Below are 20,273 nucleotides of genomic sequence, written 5' to 3'. Positions count from 1 at the left end.
ACACACCCCTCGACACTCTCACACAGCTTTCAGAAAACCCCTCTCACACTGCCTGTTGCGCACTCATACACACGCAACACAAAGAAAATTGATATTTAAGAACTTTATTGGAAATGGGCACTGCTGCATCCAGGAAGTGTTTTCTTGGCAGCTGGCAGAAGCGTAACAAAGTCTTCTCTTAAAAATATTATAAATCATTCTTTACATTTTCGCTTTTCATCTTATGTACACAAAAGTCCACGAGCAAAACAGGAAATGGCAAGTGGAGCGGAAACGAGAAGAAGCGAGCGGGCCACAAAATATCTGTCAAGTTGAAGCGAGGAAGAGTTTTTTTTTTTTTGTCATTGGTCAGAAATAAACGCAATCAAAGTCCTCATTTTTAACTCAAAACTTCCTCACTGCAACGCAACACAAAAACAAAACACCTTTATTTATCCGTTTTCCTTTTTTTCTTACTAAAATAGAAGCTTTAATTTTATAGAAATTTTTTTAAAAAAAATCTTTTTTTTTACTGGACTTCAAAATCTAGCGTCAAAGAAATCATTTGCATAAGCAGCTGCTTTGGCTCCTCCCCCTGAACTGTGACCTCTCCCTCCAAAAGGGCTCAGACAAATCCCAGGTGAGCTGAGAGGGGGAAAAGGAAGGAAGTGGATGCCGACAGTTAAGTAAAAAATAATAATAATAAATAAAAGTGATGTGTCAGGAAGTGAAGAATTTAAAAAAAAAAGTGAAGAAATAAGGACCGAAGTAGGAAGTTGACAGTGAGTAAAGGCAGGAGGTTTGAGGGGGAGGCGGTGTGCGGTGGGGCGAAATGCTCTGCGGCTGCTCAAGTGTTTCACAGCAAGTCAGTCCTTTTTCTGTGGTCCGTCGTGTCCCCGCTGCATCTGAGCGTCAGTCAGTTGGGCGGCGTCTGTCCGTCGCGGGCGGGGGAGCGTGTCATCACCTGCACTCCACGGCCAGGGTGCTCTGAGCGGGCGAGGCAGAGGACGGACTCATCGCCGCGTCCGAGGAACCCGAGGACGTGGACGCCGTGGTGTTGGACACTGACGGGGAATGACGAGAAGTGCTTTGAGGGCACTTGCGCGCGAGGGCCGCTTTGCTACTGCTACTCCTTACCTTCCCGCTCCTTCTTTTTTAAGCGCTTCCTGCGTCTGTCGATGGACGCCACCTCGGACTTGAGGCTCATGTAGTATTTCCTGATCTCCTGCAGTTTTTCCTGCAGGAAGGAGATCCTCTCGCTGCTCGACATGCTGTCCAGGGAGTCTGACCGGGAGAATGCGCGGCGTCAAGCGTGCAAATGCCACGGCCGCCCGCCGTTTTCTTGTCGCCCGGGCATCGAAGCGCGTGCGCTCATCCGGTTGCGTGTGCGTGTGCGTGCGCGTTACCGAGCTGGAAGGTCCACTTGTTGGCTCGCTGTGGGGACGCGGCGCTAGGTTTCTCTTTGGCGTGCGGCGACCCGGCACCGGGACAGCGAGACTTGTTGGACTTTGGCAAAGACGAAAGACGTGACTGGTCCTCGCTGTCGCTGCTGTGACCTGATGGCAGGAAAAGGGGAGGAGTCATGTCAGGACGCGACATCATCGGTACGAGTGGGGATGGGAGGAAGGTGGATGACGGACGGGCGCCCTCACCTGTGCCGTTCTTGGCGCTTCCGCTGGTGCGCTTGTGGTTGCGTTTCTGTTTCTTGGAGGCGGGGCTCACCTGACACTGCGACAGGCGCTTCTGACCTGAGGGGCGAACGCGGGCAAAGGTTAGCGGACGTCGGCGTCACGGGAGCGTGCCCGGGTGGCGCGCGACACGACCTCGGGCCTCCTGCGACGCGTCGACATCCGGACCGGACTGGGCGTCCGCCTCCTTCTCTCCGCCCGCCGCCGCCGTCTCGGGGTTGAGACGGGCCGGGCCGAGCTCCTCGGGACAGGGGGGGCTGCCGGAGGCGGCGTCGAGGAGGAAGGGGCTGCGGGGCGACGGCGACCGGGGGGGTTGCACCCTGGAGATGAGGAGGAGGGGCTCCGAGGAAGAGGCGGGCTTGTCCTTGTCGTCGGGGTCGTCCAGGTCTACCTCGTAGCAAAGTAACGCCTCGGCGCCCATTTGCGGCTCCTCGCTCGGGACGGGGCCGAGGGCCTCCTGGGCCTCCCGGGCCCGGGGCGGAGTCCCCGGCTCCTCCGCGGGCCATGACTTGGAGTCCTCGTCGACCCGTCCTTGCACCTCGTCCGCCCTCACCGCTCTGTGGCTCCTCCGTTCCGCTTCGGCGCCGCGCAGCGGGGACGGGAGGGACTCGGGTGACGCGCCGGCGCCGACCTGGGCGGGGCTCGCCGAAGACTTTGGGGAGGCGGGCGTAACCTCTTCTCGCTTCCTTTCAGGCTGGAGCTTCAGCTCCGCTTTTTCCTCTTCCTCCTCACTGGCGGAGTCGGTGTCCGACGGCGCGACCGTCGTAGGTTCCGGGTGGAGGCGCGGTGTGGGGAGGCAGTGGAGGACCACCATGGGTTCATCCGGCCTTTTCAGGAGACTTCGAGGAGGTGGCGGAGGAGGCTCGGGACCGGCGGCGGTGGGCGGGCTGGAGACTTTCGGCGAAGGAACTTTGAGCGCGGGCGGCGACGAAGGCGGCGTCTCGCGGTCTTCCGACGGCGCAGGAGGAGCGTCGTCCTGCGGCTCGGCGCGCCGGGCGGGTGGCGCGCCCGGCGAAGAGGCGGGGCACGCTTTCTCCGCCTCGGCGACGACTGCCCGCTCATCCGTCGGCTCGTCCTTCACTTGGAGAGCTTCCCCCGCGGCGTTCTCCTCGCCTTCGGAGGGACTCGCGACCCGAGCGCCGTCCTCCTCCTGCGGCGCGCCGGGCGGGGCCGGCGCCGGGACGGCCGCCTCGCTCGACTCCCCCCGCTTGACTTCGGACGCGGCGCTCTCCCCCTGCTCCCCCCCGGTCTCCTCCTTCTCGGGCCCCCCCCGCCAGGGGGACGGCTTCTTGTCGGGCGGCTCTTCCGATTCGCTGTCCACCGTCGAGTTCCCGGAATCCTCTGCAGAAAGAGCAGGTGATGGAGGACGATTAGGATGAGACGGAGGCGGGGGGCGTCAAACCGATGGGCGCAAATCGGGTGGAAAAAGCACACGACTTGCTAAAACCGTGGAAACGCGGAGGGTAGGAAGGAGCGGCGAAAACGCTGGTCTGCAAATGTCAGAGCGCACCCATACGACTCACCGTTTGAGGCGCGGTCCGAGTCGTACATCCCCGACGTCCTTCTGGTCCTCCTGATGCGTGGCGCGTCTAGACAAACGTGGGCGAAGAACACCAAAGATGGCGCATGAAGCATTTCTGACCGACTCTTAAAAAAAAAAATCCACCAATCAAAGCTGCCCCACATCAGGTCGCGTGTTCCCCAGACAAAATGTCGTCTGGCTCGGTGCATCATCAACAAACAATCTTTCAGCGCATCGTTTGTCTTTGTCCGGTACTCTTGAAATGCATTTGCATGATCTTAAGGCGTGTGGCAAAACCCTTTCAGAATAAGAGCATACCGCCGGGGACACCGAGCACGCTCCTTTCAAATGCTGCTAAGGTGAACGACTTACTGTCGCCGTTGGCCATGTTGGGCGGCGTCTCCGTTCGGGCGCTCTTCCCGTTGGGCCGCCCCTCGCCGCTCGGCGCCTTGCGGCCGGGCGGCGCGTTGGCGGTCGCGGGACGGATCTGGGGGCGCCCTCGCTTGGCCGCCATGGGCTTGGGCGGCGCCGGGGGAGGCGTGGCCATCGGCTCCGCCGCGGGCGCCTCGTCTTCCTCCTTGTCCGCCTCCTCTTTGTTCTAGGAGCAAAGTTGGGAGGTCATCGGAAGCCGGGGGGGTCGCGCGCGGCGGAAGCGGAGGCTCACCTTCACCTTCTTCCTGGTTCTCGTCCGGGTTCCTTTGTCGGCGGGCCAGACGATGCGGTCGGCCTTCACCCATTCGTCGTACCTGCGGGAGGACGACACGCCGGTGAGTGCGTCACCGAGGCGCAAATCGGAAGGACGTCTCGAGTCTTCGGGAGCCCGTCCCGTCCGATTCGCTTCGGCCGCGACGTCGCCTCGTTAACGGCCGCGCGCCACCGGCAGAAGAGCCGGGGGCGCCTTTTCTTTTTGCCGCGCCAGCCGGCAGTCTGGCCACTTTTAGAGTGCCTTGTTGTCAAGAAACGGAAAAGACGGCCACCGGTGGCCTTGCTCTCAAAAAAAACAAAAAAACAAGAACCCCGTACATGGCGCGGACCCACCTGACGTTCCAGCCGTAATAGTGCACCAGGTAGAAGTGCTCTCCGTTGTCGATGTCCGTCTTCTTGATGTGAGCCTCGTAGACCTTTTGCGTCTTTCCTCGGCCGTACTTCACTCTCACCTTGGTCCCGGTCAGGGCGTCGCCGTCCCCCTCGTCCTCGCTCCTGCACGCATTTTTTTTTCCCCCGTTGAAAAAGGCCACGTACGGAACATCGGACTTTTTGGTGGAATTCAAACAACCGCGGAAATCTTGACAGATGAAAATAATTCGGGGAGCGAGGCCTTCGTAAGTGTCCTCCTTCCACAGCCGATGACACGATCGAACATCTCGAAAGTCCTCCGGAAATTGAGATTGCGCTGCAATCGAGGTCATTTGAAACATCGCCAAAATTGACTTGAGTTTGGATTTTGGCCCCGTGTCAGATTCTGGGTCAACATTGGAAGATGACATTTTTTTTAACGCATCGGTCTTAGTCTGGAGGGGCCATTGCGATCAGGCTCAGCGTTTTCGGCAAATCTTTGTGACCAATCAAGTTTGCGACTCAATTGACTTGCGCGTCAAATCAATCTTCCTCATTCAGATGAACCGAAATGCCATTCGGCCGCCGGCAAAAAAATGAGGAGGGAGGGGACGAGCAAAGCGTCGCGAATGATGCGTGTGAAGAATGAGAAAAAGAAATAATGCGGTTGTACAAAGCAAAGGCACGCAAAGACATGTTTGAGTGATCTGGGTGGGCGTGGCCTGGCGAAAGTCATAAGATAAGAAAACCTTTATTAGTCTCGCAATGGAGAAATTCCCGATTCACAGCAGCAAAGTTATGAAAGGAAGAAGTAGAACAACAAAATATAGGAGCTGCTGGAAAGGCAGCCACTCTCGCGGCGCCATTTTGAAGTCAAAATAACAAACACAACACAACACATAGGACACAGAATGAGCGCAGACTTCATCTTTGGTTGACCTTTTAGTTCAGCAAAAGCGAGTGCGCTCATTTTGCATGTGTGCCTTTCACTTTGGCTCCAGTTCAGTCGCGCAAAGGTGAAAACCCCCCCCAAAAGTTGTGAGAGGAGACCCACCTTGCTCCCAGTCGCCTCTCCCGCTCGTCGTCATCGTCCTCCTCCTCCTCGTCATCTTCATCCTGCTCCTCCTCATCCTCCTCGTCGTCGTCGTCGTCCTCCTCGGAGCCCCTGTCGGAGCCGTCCAGACGTCGGCTGCTGCGCCGCCGCGCGTCCCTGGGCTCGTCGCCGTCGTCGCTTCCTCCCTTGTTGGGCGGCTCCGCCTTGGTCGCCGCCGTGCCGCCTCGCCTCCTACCCTGCGCGGGACAAGATGCAAGATGGAGTTACGTCGCACGAGGTACCTTGAGCTAGCCCAGTGGTGGGCAAACTTTTTGGCTCGGGGGCCGCATTGACTTTTAAAATTTGACAGAAAGGCCAGGTCAGCACGAGCTGTGGTGCATTAAAAAAAAAAAAACTGCATTTGTGGACAGTCCATATCAAACATCAACAGAACAAAAGCATGAAAATACGGTATTAATATACTTTTTTTAAATGACAACAGTGTTGTTGATGCCCTCTTTTAGCCTGCGCATCGCTGCAGATGGGTTGTGATCAGACCAGTAGAAGTAGAGCGATACAGAGGTCCTAGGTGGTCGAAAAGACCCCCCCCCCCGTGTTCTGCAACTTCAAGTCAATGCGCCACCTGGCGGTGAAATGCCTGTCATTACAAGTCCAATTGAAATGAATGCAATCATTCACATCGAACCTTAATTGTGGACCGACCTTCGGCGGGCCGGATTAAAAAGACCAAGGGGCCGGATTCGGCCCGCGGGCCGTAGTTTGCCCACCTCTGAGCTAGCCTAACCGGGGGGCGGGGCTTGCGGAAACGAGCTCCAGCCCAATGCTGGTACAAGCGGGGCACGCCACCGCAAAATGATATTTCCAAATGTTTAAAAAAAAACAACTTAAAACGGAGATGGGGAGAAGCTCACAGTCATCGGGGCGACTCACCCTGGGGGAGGTCTGCTTGTCCTTGGGCTCTTCCTTGTCGCTGTCGCTCTCAGACTCGGCGCCCTTGTCGTCTCCCTCCCCCTCCTCCTCCTTGTACGCGGCCGCGCCAAAGTCGGCCCTGGCGCTCCTGGGGGCGGCGGCGGCGGCGATCCTGGGAACGCCGTGCGGTTTGGGGGAGCGCGGGTTGTTGTGGTGGATGGTCCTGAAGGTGATGCAGGCGGAGCGGCAGTACTCCTCGAAGCCGAAGAGGTACCTGCGAGGGACAGCCAGCGGATGAGCGCTCGCACCGGCGCGTCGAACGACGCGAGTCCCGAGCGCTCACTTCTTGTATGCCGTCTTCACGTTATACGACGCCGCCGAGTTGAGGATGGGGATGCCCAGATCCATGTAGATCTGCTTCCACACCGTGCCGCTCTCAATCTGAAGCACAAACGGAACCGCTTCCGCGCTCGAGTTCAAAAATATCCAAGCAGGGGGTACGATCGAGAACGGCGAAGACACGCCCCCCCGCTCCATTTCAGTTGACCGATCTGCACTCGTTTACGTTTTGCCGTGACGACATTCCAGCTCAATGCAGACAAGCGACATTTCTTGAGCCGATTCAAAGTCGTCCCGCAGCAAGTGGATCGCCTTGCACATTTCCTGGCCAATTCCGACCATCCCAATTTTCGGCTCACGAAGGACATGGACAGACTTGTTTTTAACCGCATAGCAAAAACTCCCCGAGGACCACACGAAAATGCTCAAAACCACGCTTCAAAGCACTCCAACTACATTGCAGATTTCACCCCGTCAATGATCGCCACTGCGTTTCGGCTGAGCCTCAGCTATTCAGCATGCGGACATTTTCGACAGAAAAGAACCCAAACTACTTTTCTACTTTCATTCAATCTGCACCGAAAACACTTTTAAGGGCATCGCCGGTTAATCGGGTCATATTCTCGCGCAGCAAATGATTTCACTGTGCACTTCGTCGCATCAAATTAACTCATGCGGCCCTTGTGTCGTCGTCGCCCCCGCCCCCCGCCGCCCCCACGACCAGTCCACCGTTTGCAAATTCCCGACCCGGTGGACGTCGGACCGAGTTACCTTGCGACAGCCGCCGTGTTGGAACACCAGGCGGAAGAGCTTGAACAGGTTCAAGTCCTTGTAGCCCAACACCGGAGGCTTGTTGATGGGCGTCCCTGATAGACACACACACGCGCGCATACTAGCTTAAAACAAACAAACAAACAACAAAAGCATGCGTCTGCGATGGACAGATGTTCATTCATTCCGTGCCAGACATTTTCAAGGCCTTCTTAACCCTGCCGTGTGGAGAGAAATTTCAAAAAATAAAAAAAATAAAAAAGGGAAAAGGAAAAAGGCGCGGGTTCTTAACGAAAAAAAGAAAGCGTGAAAAAACATCCTTGGCATCGAATGAGTTCATCAGCTGTCCAGACTCACCTCGGTCCTCCATGAACTTGTAAAGCTGCTGCAGGAAGTGATCGCGCTCCTCCGGGTCCGCCTCCTCCTCGGGCTGCGCGCACGACAACAAAACACAAAAAGCAGGCGTGTCGGGCTCGGCGACAATTTGGACGCGCGGCCACTCGGTTCCAAACGCAACCATCGGAATCAAGACGAGTGCGTTCGGAGCGCTTCATGCGCTTCAATTTGTGAGTCGATCGGCGACGGCGACTTTGCCGTTTGCTTGCCACATCTCGAGGAAAAGAGACGACACGAGCGGAAGGATTTGTTCAAAGCGAGCGAGCGCCGACCTCCTCCTTGAGCAGCTTTTTCCTCTTCTCCTCTTCATCCATGTCGTCGTCCTCGCTCTCTTTCTCCTCCCCGTTGCCGCCGCCGCCGCCGTCGTCGTCGTCGCTGGTGGACGAGTCCAAGATCTGACTCATGTCCATCTTCCAAACCTCTGGCACCTCCCTGCGCCTCGCAAATATCTGAGCCGCTTCAAAGCCTGGGGGGGGGGGGGGGGGGGGGGGCAAAAGCCAAGATGAGGACCAGCGCGGAGGAGAAGAAGAAGAAGTGCCGGGGCATCGCGGGAAAGGAGACTGACCGCGCGTGTTGGAGAGCTCCGACTTGTTGATGCTGATGGAGTTGAGGGGGTGCACGTTCCTCCTGGCCACCGTGCAGCTGCGGGAAGCAGATGAACAAGTTGCCGCGCGCTTCGAAGGCCAACTGATAAATTGGCAAGTGGTCGTCAAGGGCGCCAAAGCCGCAGCGGCAAAATTCGGCGCTTTCGACAAGGAGCCGTCGGTTCCAAAAGGAACGCGCGACTTGTTTACCTTCCAATCGTCCAAAACCCTCAACGTCATCGCTTCTGATTTGCAGCGAATCCAAATAAGAGATCGGGGTCGGCCGGTTGTCGCCGTCGATCGGCGCCAAACTGGCAAGTCGCGATCTCGGTCTCTTGGGACGCTCGCGTCTCCATTTCGATACGACCAAGAGATATCGGCGGGCCCTCGCGTCATCCGTGACAAAAACGGTGGCGGTCTTCAGCGTAGGGTATGAAAAAGCAACACCCGAGCCATCGTTGGACCCGAAGCGAGCGGCCCTTCGCAGAATTGCGAGGATCAAGCTCGCCAATATCAAAGATCCATTTAAGATCCATTTATTCAAACTCACAACTTGGAGTCGCTGAAGGACCTGACCAGACATTGATCCTTCTTCACCACCAACTCGTCGTTGCAGCTGGGAGACACCACCTAAAACACACACACGGAGGTGTTGACACGCGGCACACGTGTCAACAAAAAGGTGCGCCCCGGGCATTTTACCAGCGCCAGGAAGCAGGAGGCGGGCTGCTCCTCCTTCTTCACGCTGCAGACTTTTCCCAGAAGGTCGTCGTTCAGCCTCCTGCGGTCTTCCTCGTCGTCCTCGCCGGACGACGACTCGTTCTCGTCGTCCGCCCTGAGGGACACCGGGCAGTCAGCGCCTCCGCTTTTCCACCCCCCGCGCAACCGGACGACTTCTCCCAAAGACTCACACAGCCTGCGAAGAGCGACGCCCGCGATTGGACTTCTTTCCGATGACCGGGGTGCCAAAGTGTTCCGGGTTGGTCAGGGGAAGCTGGTCCAGCGTCTGCGGAGGAGGAAGACAAAAAATACATTTTAAAAAAATGACGGGAGGAGAACACGTGAGAAGAACAACAAGAGCAGAAAAGGGAGAACTCGTAAAACGACGACGACAAGCGTGGCAACGATGAAAGGCACAGCGACAAGGAAGACAATCAGAAGAAGAACAGGTAGAGAGGAGAAGAACAACAAGCGGAAGGGGCGGAGCCAAAGAGCACCACCGGGCGGGAGGAAAAGAACAACGGAGAGGAGTCGCCTTAAAAAAAAGAGGAAGAGGAGAAGCGCGAGAACAACAAGTAGAAGAAAAACAGAGGAGGAGATGGACAATAAAAAAAAAAAAGAGCAGGCTGAGCAGAACAAGAAAAGCAACAACAAAGTTGCGCGCCCGGTGGAGATGGGGCTTGTTTTTTTTAGGCTGATGCTGATAGCTGGCAAGAAAAATAAAAAAAATCTCATCATCAATGACGAGGTGATTTATGATGATGATGAAGAAAAGAAATCATCGTAGCGGTCCCTTACTCACCTCGCTCTCCGCAAAGTGCCGCTCGCCCTTCAGGCACAGAGACGACCGCCGCAGCGTCTTCTCGTCTCCGTCGTCAAAAACTGAAACGAGACGGCGACACGTGGGTCACGAGACGGCGACACGTGGGTCGCGCGCCGGCGGCCGGGCGCACGCGCGCGCTCGGAAGGCACGCGCGCTCACCGACGGTGTAGAGGCTGGCGTCCGTCAGCTTGCTGATGACGCCCTCGCCGCACACGCCTTCGTTTGTCTTCACCTCCACCGTCGAGCCCACCTGTCGGGGCGCGCGCGCGCACACGCGCCATTAGCGACCGCATCGGCGCCGCCGTCGTCATGGCGATGAAGCCTCTTACCCTGAGGGGGCCTTTGACCTGATCGTCGTGGACCACCTGGCTGGCGCTCCCCCCTTTCAGAGTCACCTGCAGGGAACGACAAAAAAAAAAAAAAAGACAAATTGCGAGCTAACTCATCCGGCGCCGCCTCCCGTTCTTCGGAAAGCCACGTTGGTCGTCGCTCCCGCGCCGCTCGCAACTTCATTTGGGCCGTTTCTGTCCGTTACCGTGGCGACCAAGCACAACAGTAAAATGTCATTCGAGCGCCTCTCGAATTGAAAATGGCCGTCGGCGCTCGCGCGCGTGAGCGCCGCGGCGTTTGTTTGAGCTCCCACAGAAAATATTGTTTGGGGTTGTTTTTTTTTTTTTTTTTGCTACTGTTGTTCATGCATTGAGTTTTTCTGTCAGAAGATGAAATTGTTGGCGCGTGGTCCGCCGGATGTTCAAAATGCATGACTTCTCTTCTTCTGGCGCAGGTCACCCGTCCGTCAAAAAATATCGGCAACGACGCCGCAGGACACGCGACACACACCGGCGCAACACAACACGTCCGTGGTCAATCGTCACGCGCGCGGACGCGATTTCCGTCGGTGTGGCGGCTGTGTCAACAAAGGGGGCAAAAGATCTACGGACACATTTTCTCTTTTGTTTTTTCTTCCTGCGGTCCCGTTAGCCCATCGTACCGTAACCGTATCTATTTGCTAGCCTTCGATGTGACTCACCATCGGCCTGTGATAAATGTCATCGTGAGCTTCAAGTTTTCGGCGTCGCTCCCGGCGCGCGCGGCGCGGCTAAGTGATTTTGACGTCAATTCATGAGCTTGCCGCGTTTACGTTCAAATATCAAAAGTAGACAAAGGCACACGTCGGCATTATCACTCGGCTATTTTCCGCTACAGATGACGGGATGAAATGTGGGTGGAATCGAGGTGTCAAATCTTCCACACCGTCAGCTGTGAGGGTGAAATCAACTTGCCACCCGAACTGTACGAGGGACAGGGACGGTCTATTAATTTACTCAAACCTTTTAGAGTTTTCGTCGACTAAAGCTAGCACAAAGAGGAATAACTAAAACTAAGAAGCATTTCTTTTTTTACCAAAAAGACTTGACACTAAATCTAAAACGGCTGCCAAAAACAACACTGTTTTAGCTACGGCGGGGGTTGACTGGAGAGTAACTATCCAAGTTATGTCAATAGATATGTATAGCTCCAGCTTCTGATGGAATAGCCCAGGATCATTTGGGGGTTTTTTCCCGCAAACTCATTGATCACCAATGGACTCCAAAAACCCTGATTGTGTCAAGTCTAGTGTAAACACAGATTATAGTTACACTATAGAGTACATCCAAACTCCTATATTGCCGCTGTCCTACGAAAAACGCGCATGTTCATTTAAAGAAAAGTTTAAACGCAATTCAAAAAAAAAAAAAAAAAAAGACAATAATTTCTCAGACGGCGACGATGTCATGATTCTGGGATGGGTAATTCCACACACCAAGGACGAGAACTGCCAATTTGGCGGCAAGGCGCGCCGCCGCCGCCGCCTTACCTTGACCTTGACCAGCCTCTTCACAATCTTGATCTTGGCCTCGCAGAAGGCCCCTCGGTACTTGGCGCTCACGTCGGTGCCCACGGTCAGGTAGGCGGGCTCGTCGGCTGCCTGAAAAAGCCACGCCGGCGGCACGTACAATGAGTACTCTGGAGGTGATGACATCACCGTAAAGTCCAAAAGGCTCACCTTCATCTTTTGTGCTTATTTGACAAAGTCCAGCTCGGGAGCTTTGTTGAATGCTGGGACAGGGGGATAAAAAAGAAACGCGTTAGAAAAGTAGGCAATCCAGTACACGTTCGGAACGATGCAAGGAAAACTAACTGGAAGACAACAACACTTGGAAACATCTTCTCGTTATTTTGGGGCTCACGGTCATCTCGGTCTCATCTAGGCAAGCGACGCTTGCAGGCTTCAACTTTTGTGGAGTACCATAAACTGAAAAACTTGGGAAACGGGACTCTTCTTGGTTGTTGAAGGCGGTACACCTTAAAGCTCAGATGACAGAATCTACACGGACGTACAGGATGATTCATCACCTGGAAGACCAAGGCAACTGGACTCTCTCTTGGTGAACGGGCTTGGACTTGTGACGCGCTTTTCTACCGTTGGTGACTCGAAGCGCTTGAACACCGTTTTCCCCGACCGATGACACAACATCAGGACCGACCGGGTGGGGCTTAACTATCTTGCTCAAGGACGCTTGGACATTGTCCCAATGGCCAGGGATAAAAGCCCAAGTTCTGGGTCAAAGACCTTTTGTCTCAAACAACCAAGAGGAGTGCGATTACCCGAGGACGGCCTTTCAACCCTAAACAAACTCCCTCGGTCACTAAACGGAACCTCTCAAAGATGAATCGAGGAATTCTTCTTCTACTTATGTCTGTGTAGAATATCGGTCAGCAAGGCAAGCTCCAGACTACATCTTCGGGAGACTGAGGATGACTAAGAATGTCCACAGAAATTATTAGCGAGAGGAAGATTCCGGGTCGTTTGCGGACGCTTCTTGAAGACGTTTCGAGTCCAAGATCCAGGAAAGTTGAACTTGGGCAACTGAAAGACATTAAAAGCAAGGACAATACGGTTGTCTCGAGAGCCCGGGACGACTGAGAAAGTAGGCAGACATAACGAACAAGAATCTCGGGAGTCAGGACCCCCTCCCCCTCCTGCTTGGATCAGAACCAATATGTCAGCTCCCCTTCACTTAAAACTGCCAGTTTCCGTTGGAGAGAGCCAAACAGCCCGGCCGACCGGCCAGCCAGTCGGTCGGTAGGTTCGGGCGGGTTGTCCGTGACCGAGGCCAGGAGCTCCCCTTCCCGCTTTGAGCTGAGCTCCTCGGTGAGTCACGTCGCCATGTCAGCTCGGCTAGCGCGGCTAACTTTAGCTCGCTCCGCTCTTTCCCCCCCCCACCTCGCTCCCGAGCGGCGTGATAACGACGGTCAAACCGCGACGGGAAGCGAGCCGGCCTACAGTCGGTCGCCCGGCCGGCAGTCGAGTCACGGCCAGAAAGTCTTCACAGCTAGAAGCGACGAGACGACGGCGGCGGCGGCAGCGGTGGTGGTTGTTGGTGGTGGCTCCGCCTGCTCTCCGGTTAGCTGGAGCTAGCATGCTAAACAGGAGAGCGAGCGAGCTAGTTTGTCCGCAGATTGAAAGCGTCTTGCTCGTGGGCGCAAAAGAAACTAACTTTATAGCCGACGATGTCATTACATGTGACATGAGAGAAAAGTCAGTCGCTTTATTTGTATTTCTTTCATATTCGGTTGTTTGACAAAAGGCGCACACACACGCAGAGAGAGAGAGAGAGAGACACACACACACACAAGCTTTCACATTTCTTCAGTGCGAAAACAAGCCGCAGCTGCCATTCAATTCGCGGCTGCTGCTCGCAAGCACGACGAAAGCCGACATCTTCTGACACCACCGGGGCCCCGCCGCGCGCCGGACTGACGAAGTGCCCCCGAGCGGGGCGGGCGACACTTTCAGGGGTCGTAAAATCAACATTTTATACTCACGTTCAACGAGGCGTCTCGCTTCCCTTTCGCCCGGGCTTGCGACGCGATACACGAACAACAAGCTGTTGAGTCCCGAGCTGTGTTTCCAGTCAGGCCATTGGCGCAAAGCTCGGCGCTACTCCCCACCGAGCAAAGCGATTGGCCGGCAAAATACGCCGTTTTGATTGGTCCGAACTGCTTCGCTCTCGCTATTGGTGGATACGAATGGGGCGCCACAAGGGAAATGACGACTTGTACAGCGCGACTTCCCAATAAGAGGAAGCGTGGGAGGGAAAGTTTGCCATTCGAGATCGCCATTGGTCGCCCGCGTTGTGTGCGAGGCGGGGAACGTGCGACGCCATTGGCCGAGCGGGCTTCCTCGTCCGCGTAACGCTAGTGACACTCGGGTCCAGCGTCCGTAGACCAAATAGCCGATTCGACGGCGCACGCTTGTTTCTCTACACATCGACTTTAGCGGCGTGAACGTTGCCTAAAGAGCAGTAACGTGGACCTCTCGGAAACCGAAAGCACAATTTCTTGAAATCGGTACCCAATATCAACGCTTGGCGCCGATTTGTGCCCGTTCTTGCATAAGAGGCCAAAATGAACGCCTGGACGAAGCGCCTGAGATGGCGCGATCGTCGCTCCAATTTCACGCGTGACGGCCGCCGAGTCCGAGTGGTCTTTCGCTACCGTGTTTGGTGATGCGCATTCCTCGTCGTCACGTCGCGCGGACGGGGCCTCCACAGAAAAAGCTCCAGACTCGGCGTGAGGGGACACAAACGTCACTCAAGAGGAGCAACTTTGCTCATGCGAGACCCTCGTGGATCGATCACGTGGACAAATACAACGGCTGCCTTTGCGTAACGGGAAAATGTTGACAGCGAGGCCATATATGGACAGTTGGATGCCACGTGCCACTTTTATCCGAGAAACGTGCGCCAGGACACGAGGAGACCGGGCGGCAAACATCTTTTATTTTCAAAGCAGAATTATAAAACATGAAAACAAACGAGATCAAAAGAGTCGACGGCTTCACATGTTGTCTTCATCCGAGTCGTCTTCCTCCTCCAGAGAATCCTGAAAAACGCACCGCCGTGTTAAAACGCGGCACACAAAAAGCGCGCGGGCGAGTGCGCGTCACCTTGGCGTATTTCTCCGCCTCCTCCCTGATGTCTTTGGGGACGAGCACATGTCGTCCGTTTGTGACTGGGGAGACAGAGAAAGTGGGGGGGGGGGGTCAGTCGCCACGGTAACCGGCAGTCAAGCTGTAGACAACCGGCGGGTGTGGTCAGACAGCCAAGAGGAAGTGACATCACAGCAGTTCAGTCCAGTTAGCGAAACCTTTTGGACACTCATCATCCCCCCCCCGCGCCGGCGCAGGAGACCCAACGTCGGCGGTTTGGCGGCCTTACTTTCTCCAACCCAGCTGAGCTCCAACTCGAACGCTTTGTCCTTCACCTCGTCGTGAACGATGTAGATGCTGAAAACGCACACGTCATCATGAGCCACCCGGAAGCGTTCCCGCAAAGAAAGTCAAATGTTCTCCGCGAGACGAAGCGCATCGGGGAAGCGACTCACATTTTGGCCACCTCTTTGACCAGCTCCCTGCAGGTCATGTCCTTCATCTGCAAGACAAAAGCACATCGCAAACTTGATCGACTTCCTGCCGCGTGACGTCGGGTCACGCGTACACGCCACACTAGAGCGTTTATTTTCACCGTGGACTAATCCGTTGAGAAGAGGGGGATTCACTCGACGAACTCACCTGCAGTTTTTCAATTTCCGTCTTGGCGGCTTGTTTGGCTTTCCCGATGGCGCACCCCCAGTAACCCTGGAAGACACAAACCGAGTGAGACGTGCGCGGAGCGTGCGCGACAACGGCCACCGCGCTTGCACGCGTGTGGTCAGACAGCCAAGAGAAAGGGATGACATCACGTGACATCAGCTCGTTGAGCGAAACCTTCTCTGCATCATCACACCGAGGGGCCGCAAAACGTTCACGGCAACCAACGGGAAGAAACTCCCAATGAAAAGGTCGAATCCGAGCCTTAAAACGCCCGCGGCGAATGCGTTTCGTCAACTATTCGAGAGTCCGGCCCCAAAACCACCGTGACGAATGGCTGCCAGCAGATGGCAGCGCCGCGCCCGCTTTGGGATCGGCGCAGCTTTTGAGGAGAATAAAAAAATTCTCCACCTTACATTGCCGTGAACATTTTCTCCGGCCTTCCTTCGCGAGCCCAAGCGCGCCGACGGCGGCCACGTCCGATACTCACGTAGGAGACGCCCGAGGGGTCGACCATGTAGAGCTGCGGCCCGTCGTCTTTGTCGTGGGAGCCCAGGATGAAGCTGCGGACAACAACGGCCGTCAGCCAATCGGCGGGCGGGCGGGCGCTCGAAACTCACCTGCAGCCGAAGGGTCGCACGGCGCTGTAGAGCGTGTAGGCGTGCACGTACATGGCCACGCGCTCAGACAGGTGCTGCGGGCAACAGGAAGCGCCGTTAGCGGAAACGCGCCGCCTTACCACAAACATTTCAAATGGCAAAAGAACCGAGACGGCGGAAGCTCGGCTCGGGGACTTCATTTTGTTCCCCGCGCGCGTTTCCTCATTAAAATGGATAGAAAAGGAGTTTTGACATTGCCACTTGAGAACCGTCTGCGACCCGGGTCACGAGAAAAACGCGCCACCCACAAAATACAAGACACACGACACCAAACTTTGAAAAACGTGCAGGACTCTCGCAGGCAAATGTGGGCGCGTACGCCTGCCTACCGAACGCCGCGAGTGGCAGTTGCAGAGTGACTGGCCATCAATCAAACAAAAATGCCGTCGCCGTTTCTTGATATTTTTAACGTCTTAGCGAAAGGCACCCCAACATGAGTATTTCACAACAGCAAAATGATCAAATAAGAAAAAGTCCGCTTGTAAAAATTCTCGCCAGTCAGCATGGCGGGGCGGCTACCCGTGTGAAACCGGTGGATTTTTCCGTGTCATTCTAGACCAGGGGTGGGCAAACTTTTTGGCTCGGGGGCCGCATTGACTTTTAAAATTTGACAGAAGGGCCAGGTCAGCACGAGCTGTGGTACATAAAAAAAAAAAAACTGCATTTGTTGACAGTCCATATCAAACATCAACAGAACAAAAGCATGAACGTACTGTAATAATATACTTTTTTAAAATGACAAAAGTGTTGTTGATGACCTATTTTAGCCTGTGCATCGCTGCGGATGGGTTGTGATTAGACCAGTAGAAGTAGAGCGATACAGAGGTCCTAGGTGGTCGAAAAGATCCCCCCCCCCCCGTGTTCTGCAACTTCAAGTCAATGCGCCACCTGGCGGTGAAATGCCTGTCATTACAAGTCCAATTGAAATGAATGCAATCATTCACATCGAACCTTAATTGTGGACCGACCTTCGGCGGGCCGGATTAAAAAGACCAAGGGGCCGGATTCGGCCCGCGGGCCGCAGTTTGCCCACCTCTGTTCTAGATCCACAAGCATGAAATGAAATTGGAATGGTGCGTTTGACCGCAGGCATATTTGTTGTACACACCTTGAGAGGAATGTCGTGTCCGTAGCTGGAGCGGAAGTTGGACGCTTCATCCCGGGCCACCTCAGCTAGCGAACGGGCGTCCGCCAGAAGGCCCGCCACGGCCTGGGGAGGGAAGGGCCGTTGGACGGTTACGAGCCACGGACACCTCGACCCTCGCGCAGACTCAAAGCGGCATTTCTACTTTCTGCGCTTGTGTGCATTTACCATGCCGACGTGTTTGTCAATGTTGAAGATGCGTTTGTTGGAGCCCTCCTCGTAGAGTTTGGACAAAACCAGCTTCTCCACGCCAAACACGACGCCATCTTTACAGCGGATTCCGATGGCTGTGCTGAACACAAACACGGCCACGCGCACAAAAATAAACATGAACAAAAAGTGGCGATTTTTGTCATGTTTGCGCGACGGACCCTCGGGACAAGTCAAGGAGGCGAGCGCGCCCCCACCTGCTGTTCTCCACAGCTTTGATCGCGTATTCCACCTGAAAGACTCGCCCGTCAGGAGAGAAGGTGGATGCCGACAGGTCGTACTGGAACACAAACGCACACGGACGGGACGGGTTTGTAGTCAGTTGGTTTGTTCAAACGGCGCGTGACAATGAAACAAAACCAGATTGCCCAACATGCTTCTTGCGTGACGACACGTGAGCGCCGCCAATATTGACAACAATTCCACTTCTCACCCCCAGCAGCAAGACAAAATAACGTGGTTGCGTCAAGCATTTTGGTATCTCTACTCTTTGAGCCAATTCTATAGTTATCTTCAACCGGGAGAGACGAATAAACCGCTTGATGCAAGCACACTTTATCTCACCTGAAGAACTGTGTGAGTTACCACAATGTGCCCCCCCCCCACCCACATTGCTTTTCGCTTGTGGGCTTCAAATACATTTACAATGTGTTTAGAAGCTGTGTTTGAACAGCTTTGTTGTGCTCGATGTACGCGCACGCGCGCACACACACTCCTAGAGTGTGGCTGCAATCGCTTTTGCAGGCTTTTAAATTTTCATTTGCTGACTTTTATGATGACCGAACTCATTTCCATGGACGTTTAACGGGCACCAAGGAGACGCCCTTCTGCTATGTTTTAGAGCAAAGACTGAGTCAACATTTTTTTTTCTATTTACATTGATTATATTTGAATTGAAAAGTTTTTATCTGCCATAGCTAATGTATTAAGTTGCATGGTTTGCTGTTGCTTATATGCAAAATGTTATGTACTGTAGAGCGGAATAAACACCAAATATTAGTTCACATCAAGCAGCATAACACACACACACATACAAAGAGTCCACGTGTCATGATCAACGATTAGCAGAGTCGCGATTTCCTTTTTAACCTGAATGTGCTTATTTCAAAATAACCGTGTTGCTCGCAACTCGTTCGAATATTTGCTATTAGTGCTCACCTAGCAAGAAAACGTTGACAATATCTGGCGAAGGACGACAACTTGAGGAACAGGGCACCAGGCACGTGTGTCGACCCCACCGCAGATTTTCACCTCTGGCCCGCGCGACCACATGGCCAATATCATAAACCAGGGTAATGCCGTAAAACTCTTGTGGAATTGTCGTAAAACGGTCGTGCTGGGGGTGTCGCTCTAACCCTTAAAGGGGCATCGCGCACAAACAACGATGAATGGCCTAATCCCAAAAAACACACATTGCGCGCTTCCGGGATTGGGCAAATTAGGTACCTAAACAGGAAGTAGCACAAAATCAAGATTTACCATGACAACAGCCCTAAATATGTATGATTGTTGTCATTTTTCATCTTGGTTTTTCACTTAGGTTTATTTTGATAATTCTTTTAACAGCATAGAAGAGCAAGATATATACGTAGCTAGTAACGTTCAATTCTAAAATACACAAATTAACGATATTGTTGTTTTGTTCAGCAGAATTCGGGTAGAACGAGTATTTTTATGGGTCACTTTCCAGTTTGGGCACATCCAATATGGCGCACGCGTTGACGTTTCGCTGTTCCGGGCCAACCCATTCAATGAAGCTTCACCGTCCAAGAACAAAATAAACCACGCTAAATCTCGAATGGCGCGATCCGGGGTTGTGTTTCTGGTGACCAATTGCCGTTCTTTCCGTGTGTATTTCATGGCTATAAAAATACTTTACGACGAGACTCCTGGTCGCTTTTAGTTTCGGATTAGTATGGCGGTGCAAGGCCGGCCTCGCTACAGTGAAGTGACTCAGCAGCAGGCTAACGGCTAACTCGCTAGATGCTATTCTTATGAACTACTTTTCCCTGACCCTCTTGAAAAACAGAAAAATAGAACAATTACGTTTAGAAAATAAAACGTTTTATGTGAGACAAAATGCTTACCCCGGTCCCAATTGAGCTCATTTTGACGTCAACTGTTGGTCCAGCGTGGAAGTGCAAAACAGCAAATGTATCCTTTAGTTCTATTCGCACACACTCTTCCGGCAACCGCCTTCACAATAATAGCTTGTCGCGTAATACTTTCATTTCATTTGTCATTTATGCGAGTTTTCCGCGAAAATGAGGAAACAATACATAAAGTCCACAATTTAGGCTGAGATGAGTAATTTTATCCGACCTATATTTTGGTGGTAATCAAACTAACCATACTAAGCCAATCCGCGTAGGGATTCCATCTCATTTTATTTCAGGGGGTGCATTTTAACAACCGTATTGTATTTTTATAGCCATGAAATACATAAGGAAAGCGTGTTTCACCAATCGCGCTTTTAATGTGAAATATACTGACTCGATAGCACCTGCTATCACATGGTGTCACGACGGCGGAGGGTGGAATTATATGATATATATTTCGACTCTATCGTTGACTCACTGTGAAGAAGAAAAATAGTTTTGGACCAGTATTATAGTTTGACCAATTCTTACTGCACATTCCAGCAGCTGCAAAGTAGCAGTGTTAGCTCTACATATTGTAAAGAACCATCACTACTGGTCTACGCTGTTCTTTCTTTGACAGCAGGGTTTACTTGCATACAAGTTGGCCTGGACCGGAGTAACCTTTCCTAACGGCGACGTAGAG

General features: G+C 53.8%; 2 protein-coding genes and 2 non-coding genes across 5 annotated transcripts; all 4 read right to left on the bottom strand.

The window, feature by feature from the left end:
• Window positions 1-88: 88 nt before the first annotated feature.
• Window positions 89-13,832, bottom strand: arid4a (AT-rich interactive domain 4A). 2 transcript variants are annotated; one of them, XM_086127092.1, is made up of 25 exons: window positions 13,712-13,832; window positions 11,889-11,941; window positions 11,700-11,810; window positions 10,171-10,236; window positions 10,001-10,091; window positions 9,821-9,900; window positions 9,210-9,304; window positions 9,001-9,133; window positions 8,849-8,928; window positions 8,280-8,356; window positions 7,987-8,180; window positions 7,676-7,748; window positions 7,319-7,413; window positions 6,552-6,649; window positions 6,230-6,482; window positions 5,300-5,535; window positions 4,228-4,389; window positions 3,860-3,935; window positions 3,562-3,787; window positions 3,191-3,256; window positions 1,803-3,008; window positions 1,632-1,727; window positions 1,386-1,535; window positions 1,117-1,263; window positions 89-1,043 (listed from the first exon to the last, which is right to left on the bottom strand). In XM_086127092.1, the coding sequence occupies exons 2-25, from the start codon at window positions 11,892-11,894 to the stop codon at window positions 940-942; spliced, it is 3,921 nt and encodes a 1,306-aa protein (XP_085983218.1). In that variant the 5' UTR covers window positions 11,895-11,941; window positions 13,712-13,832; the 3' UTR covers window positions 89-939. The 2 variants fall into 2 exon arrangements, with proteins under 2 accessions (XP_085983218.1, XP_085983215.1); XM_086127089.1 differs by having other exon boundaries at window positions 3,854-3,935; window positions 13,712-13,831.
• Window positions 13,833-14,645: 813 nt separating this feature from the next.
• On the bottom strand, window positions 14,646-19,682 carry psma3 (proteasome 20S subunit alpha 3). The gene is made up of 11 exons (XM_086127945.1): window positions 19,577-19,682; window positions 17,687-17,769; window positions 17,448-17,571; window positions 17,244-17,345; window positions 16,097-16,170; window positions 15,967-16,039; window positions 15,459-15,524; window positions 15,272-15,318; window positions 15,106-15,173; window positions 14,835-14,899; window positions 14,646-14,770 (listed from the first exon to the last, which is right to left on the bottom strand). The coding sequence occupies exons 1-11, from the start codon at window positions 19,595-19,597 to the stop codon at window positions 14,726-14,728; spliced, it is 768 nt and encodes a 255-aa protein (XP_085984071.1). The 5' UTR covers window positions 19,598-19,682; the 3' UTR covers window positions 14,646-14,725.
• On the bottom strand, window positions 14,978-15,057 carry LOC147195607 (small nucleolar RNA SNORD53/SNORD92). The gene has a single exon (XR_015102738.1). It is a non-coding gene; the product is annotated as a small nucleolar RNA SNORD53/SNORD92 (small nucleolar RNA).
• On the bottom strand, window positions 15,594-15,675 carry LOC147195606 (small nucleolar RNA SNORD53/SNORD92). Its single transcript, XR_015102741.1, has one exon. It is a non-coding gene; the product is annotated as a small nucleolar RNA SNORD53/SNORD92 (small nucleolar RNA).
• Window positions 19,683-20,273: the final 591 nt, after the last annotated feature.

Source organism: Hippocampus guttulatus, chromosome 13, assembly GCF_054856545.1.
Source record: "Hippocampus guttulatus isolate MCC_2025c chromosome 13, RoL_Hgut_1.0, whole genome shotgun sequence".
Taxonomy (NCBI): domain Eukaryota; kingdom Metazoa; phylum Chordata; class Actinopteri; order Syngnathiformes; family Syngnathidae; genus Hippocampus; species Hippocampus guttulatus.
This window is presented reverse-complemented; position numbering and strand designations above follow the sequence as displayed.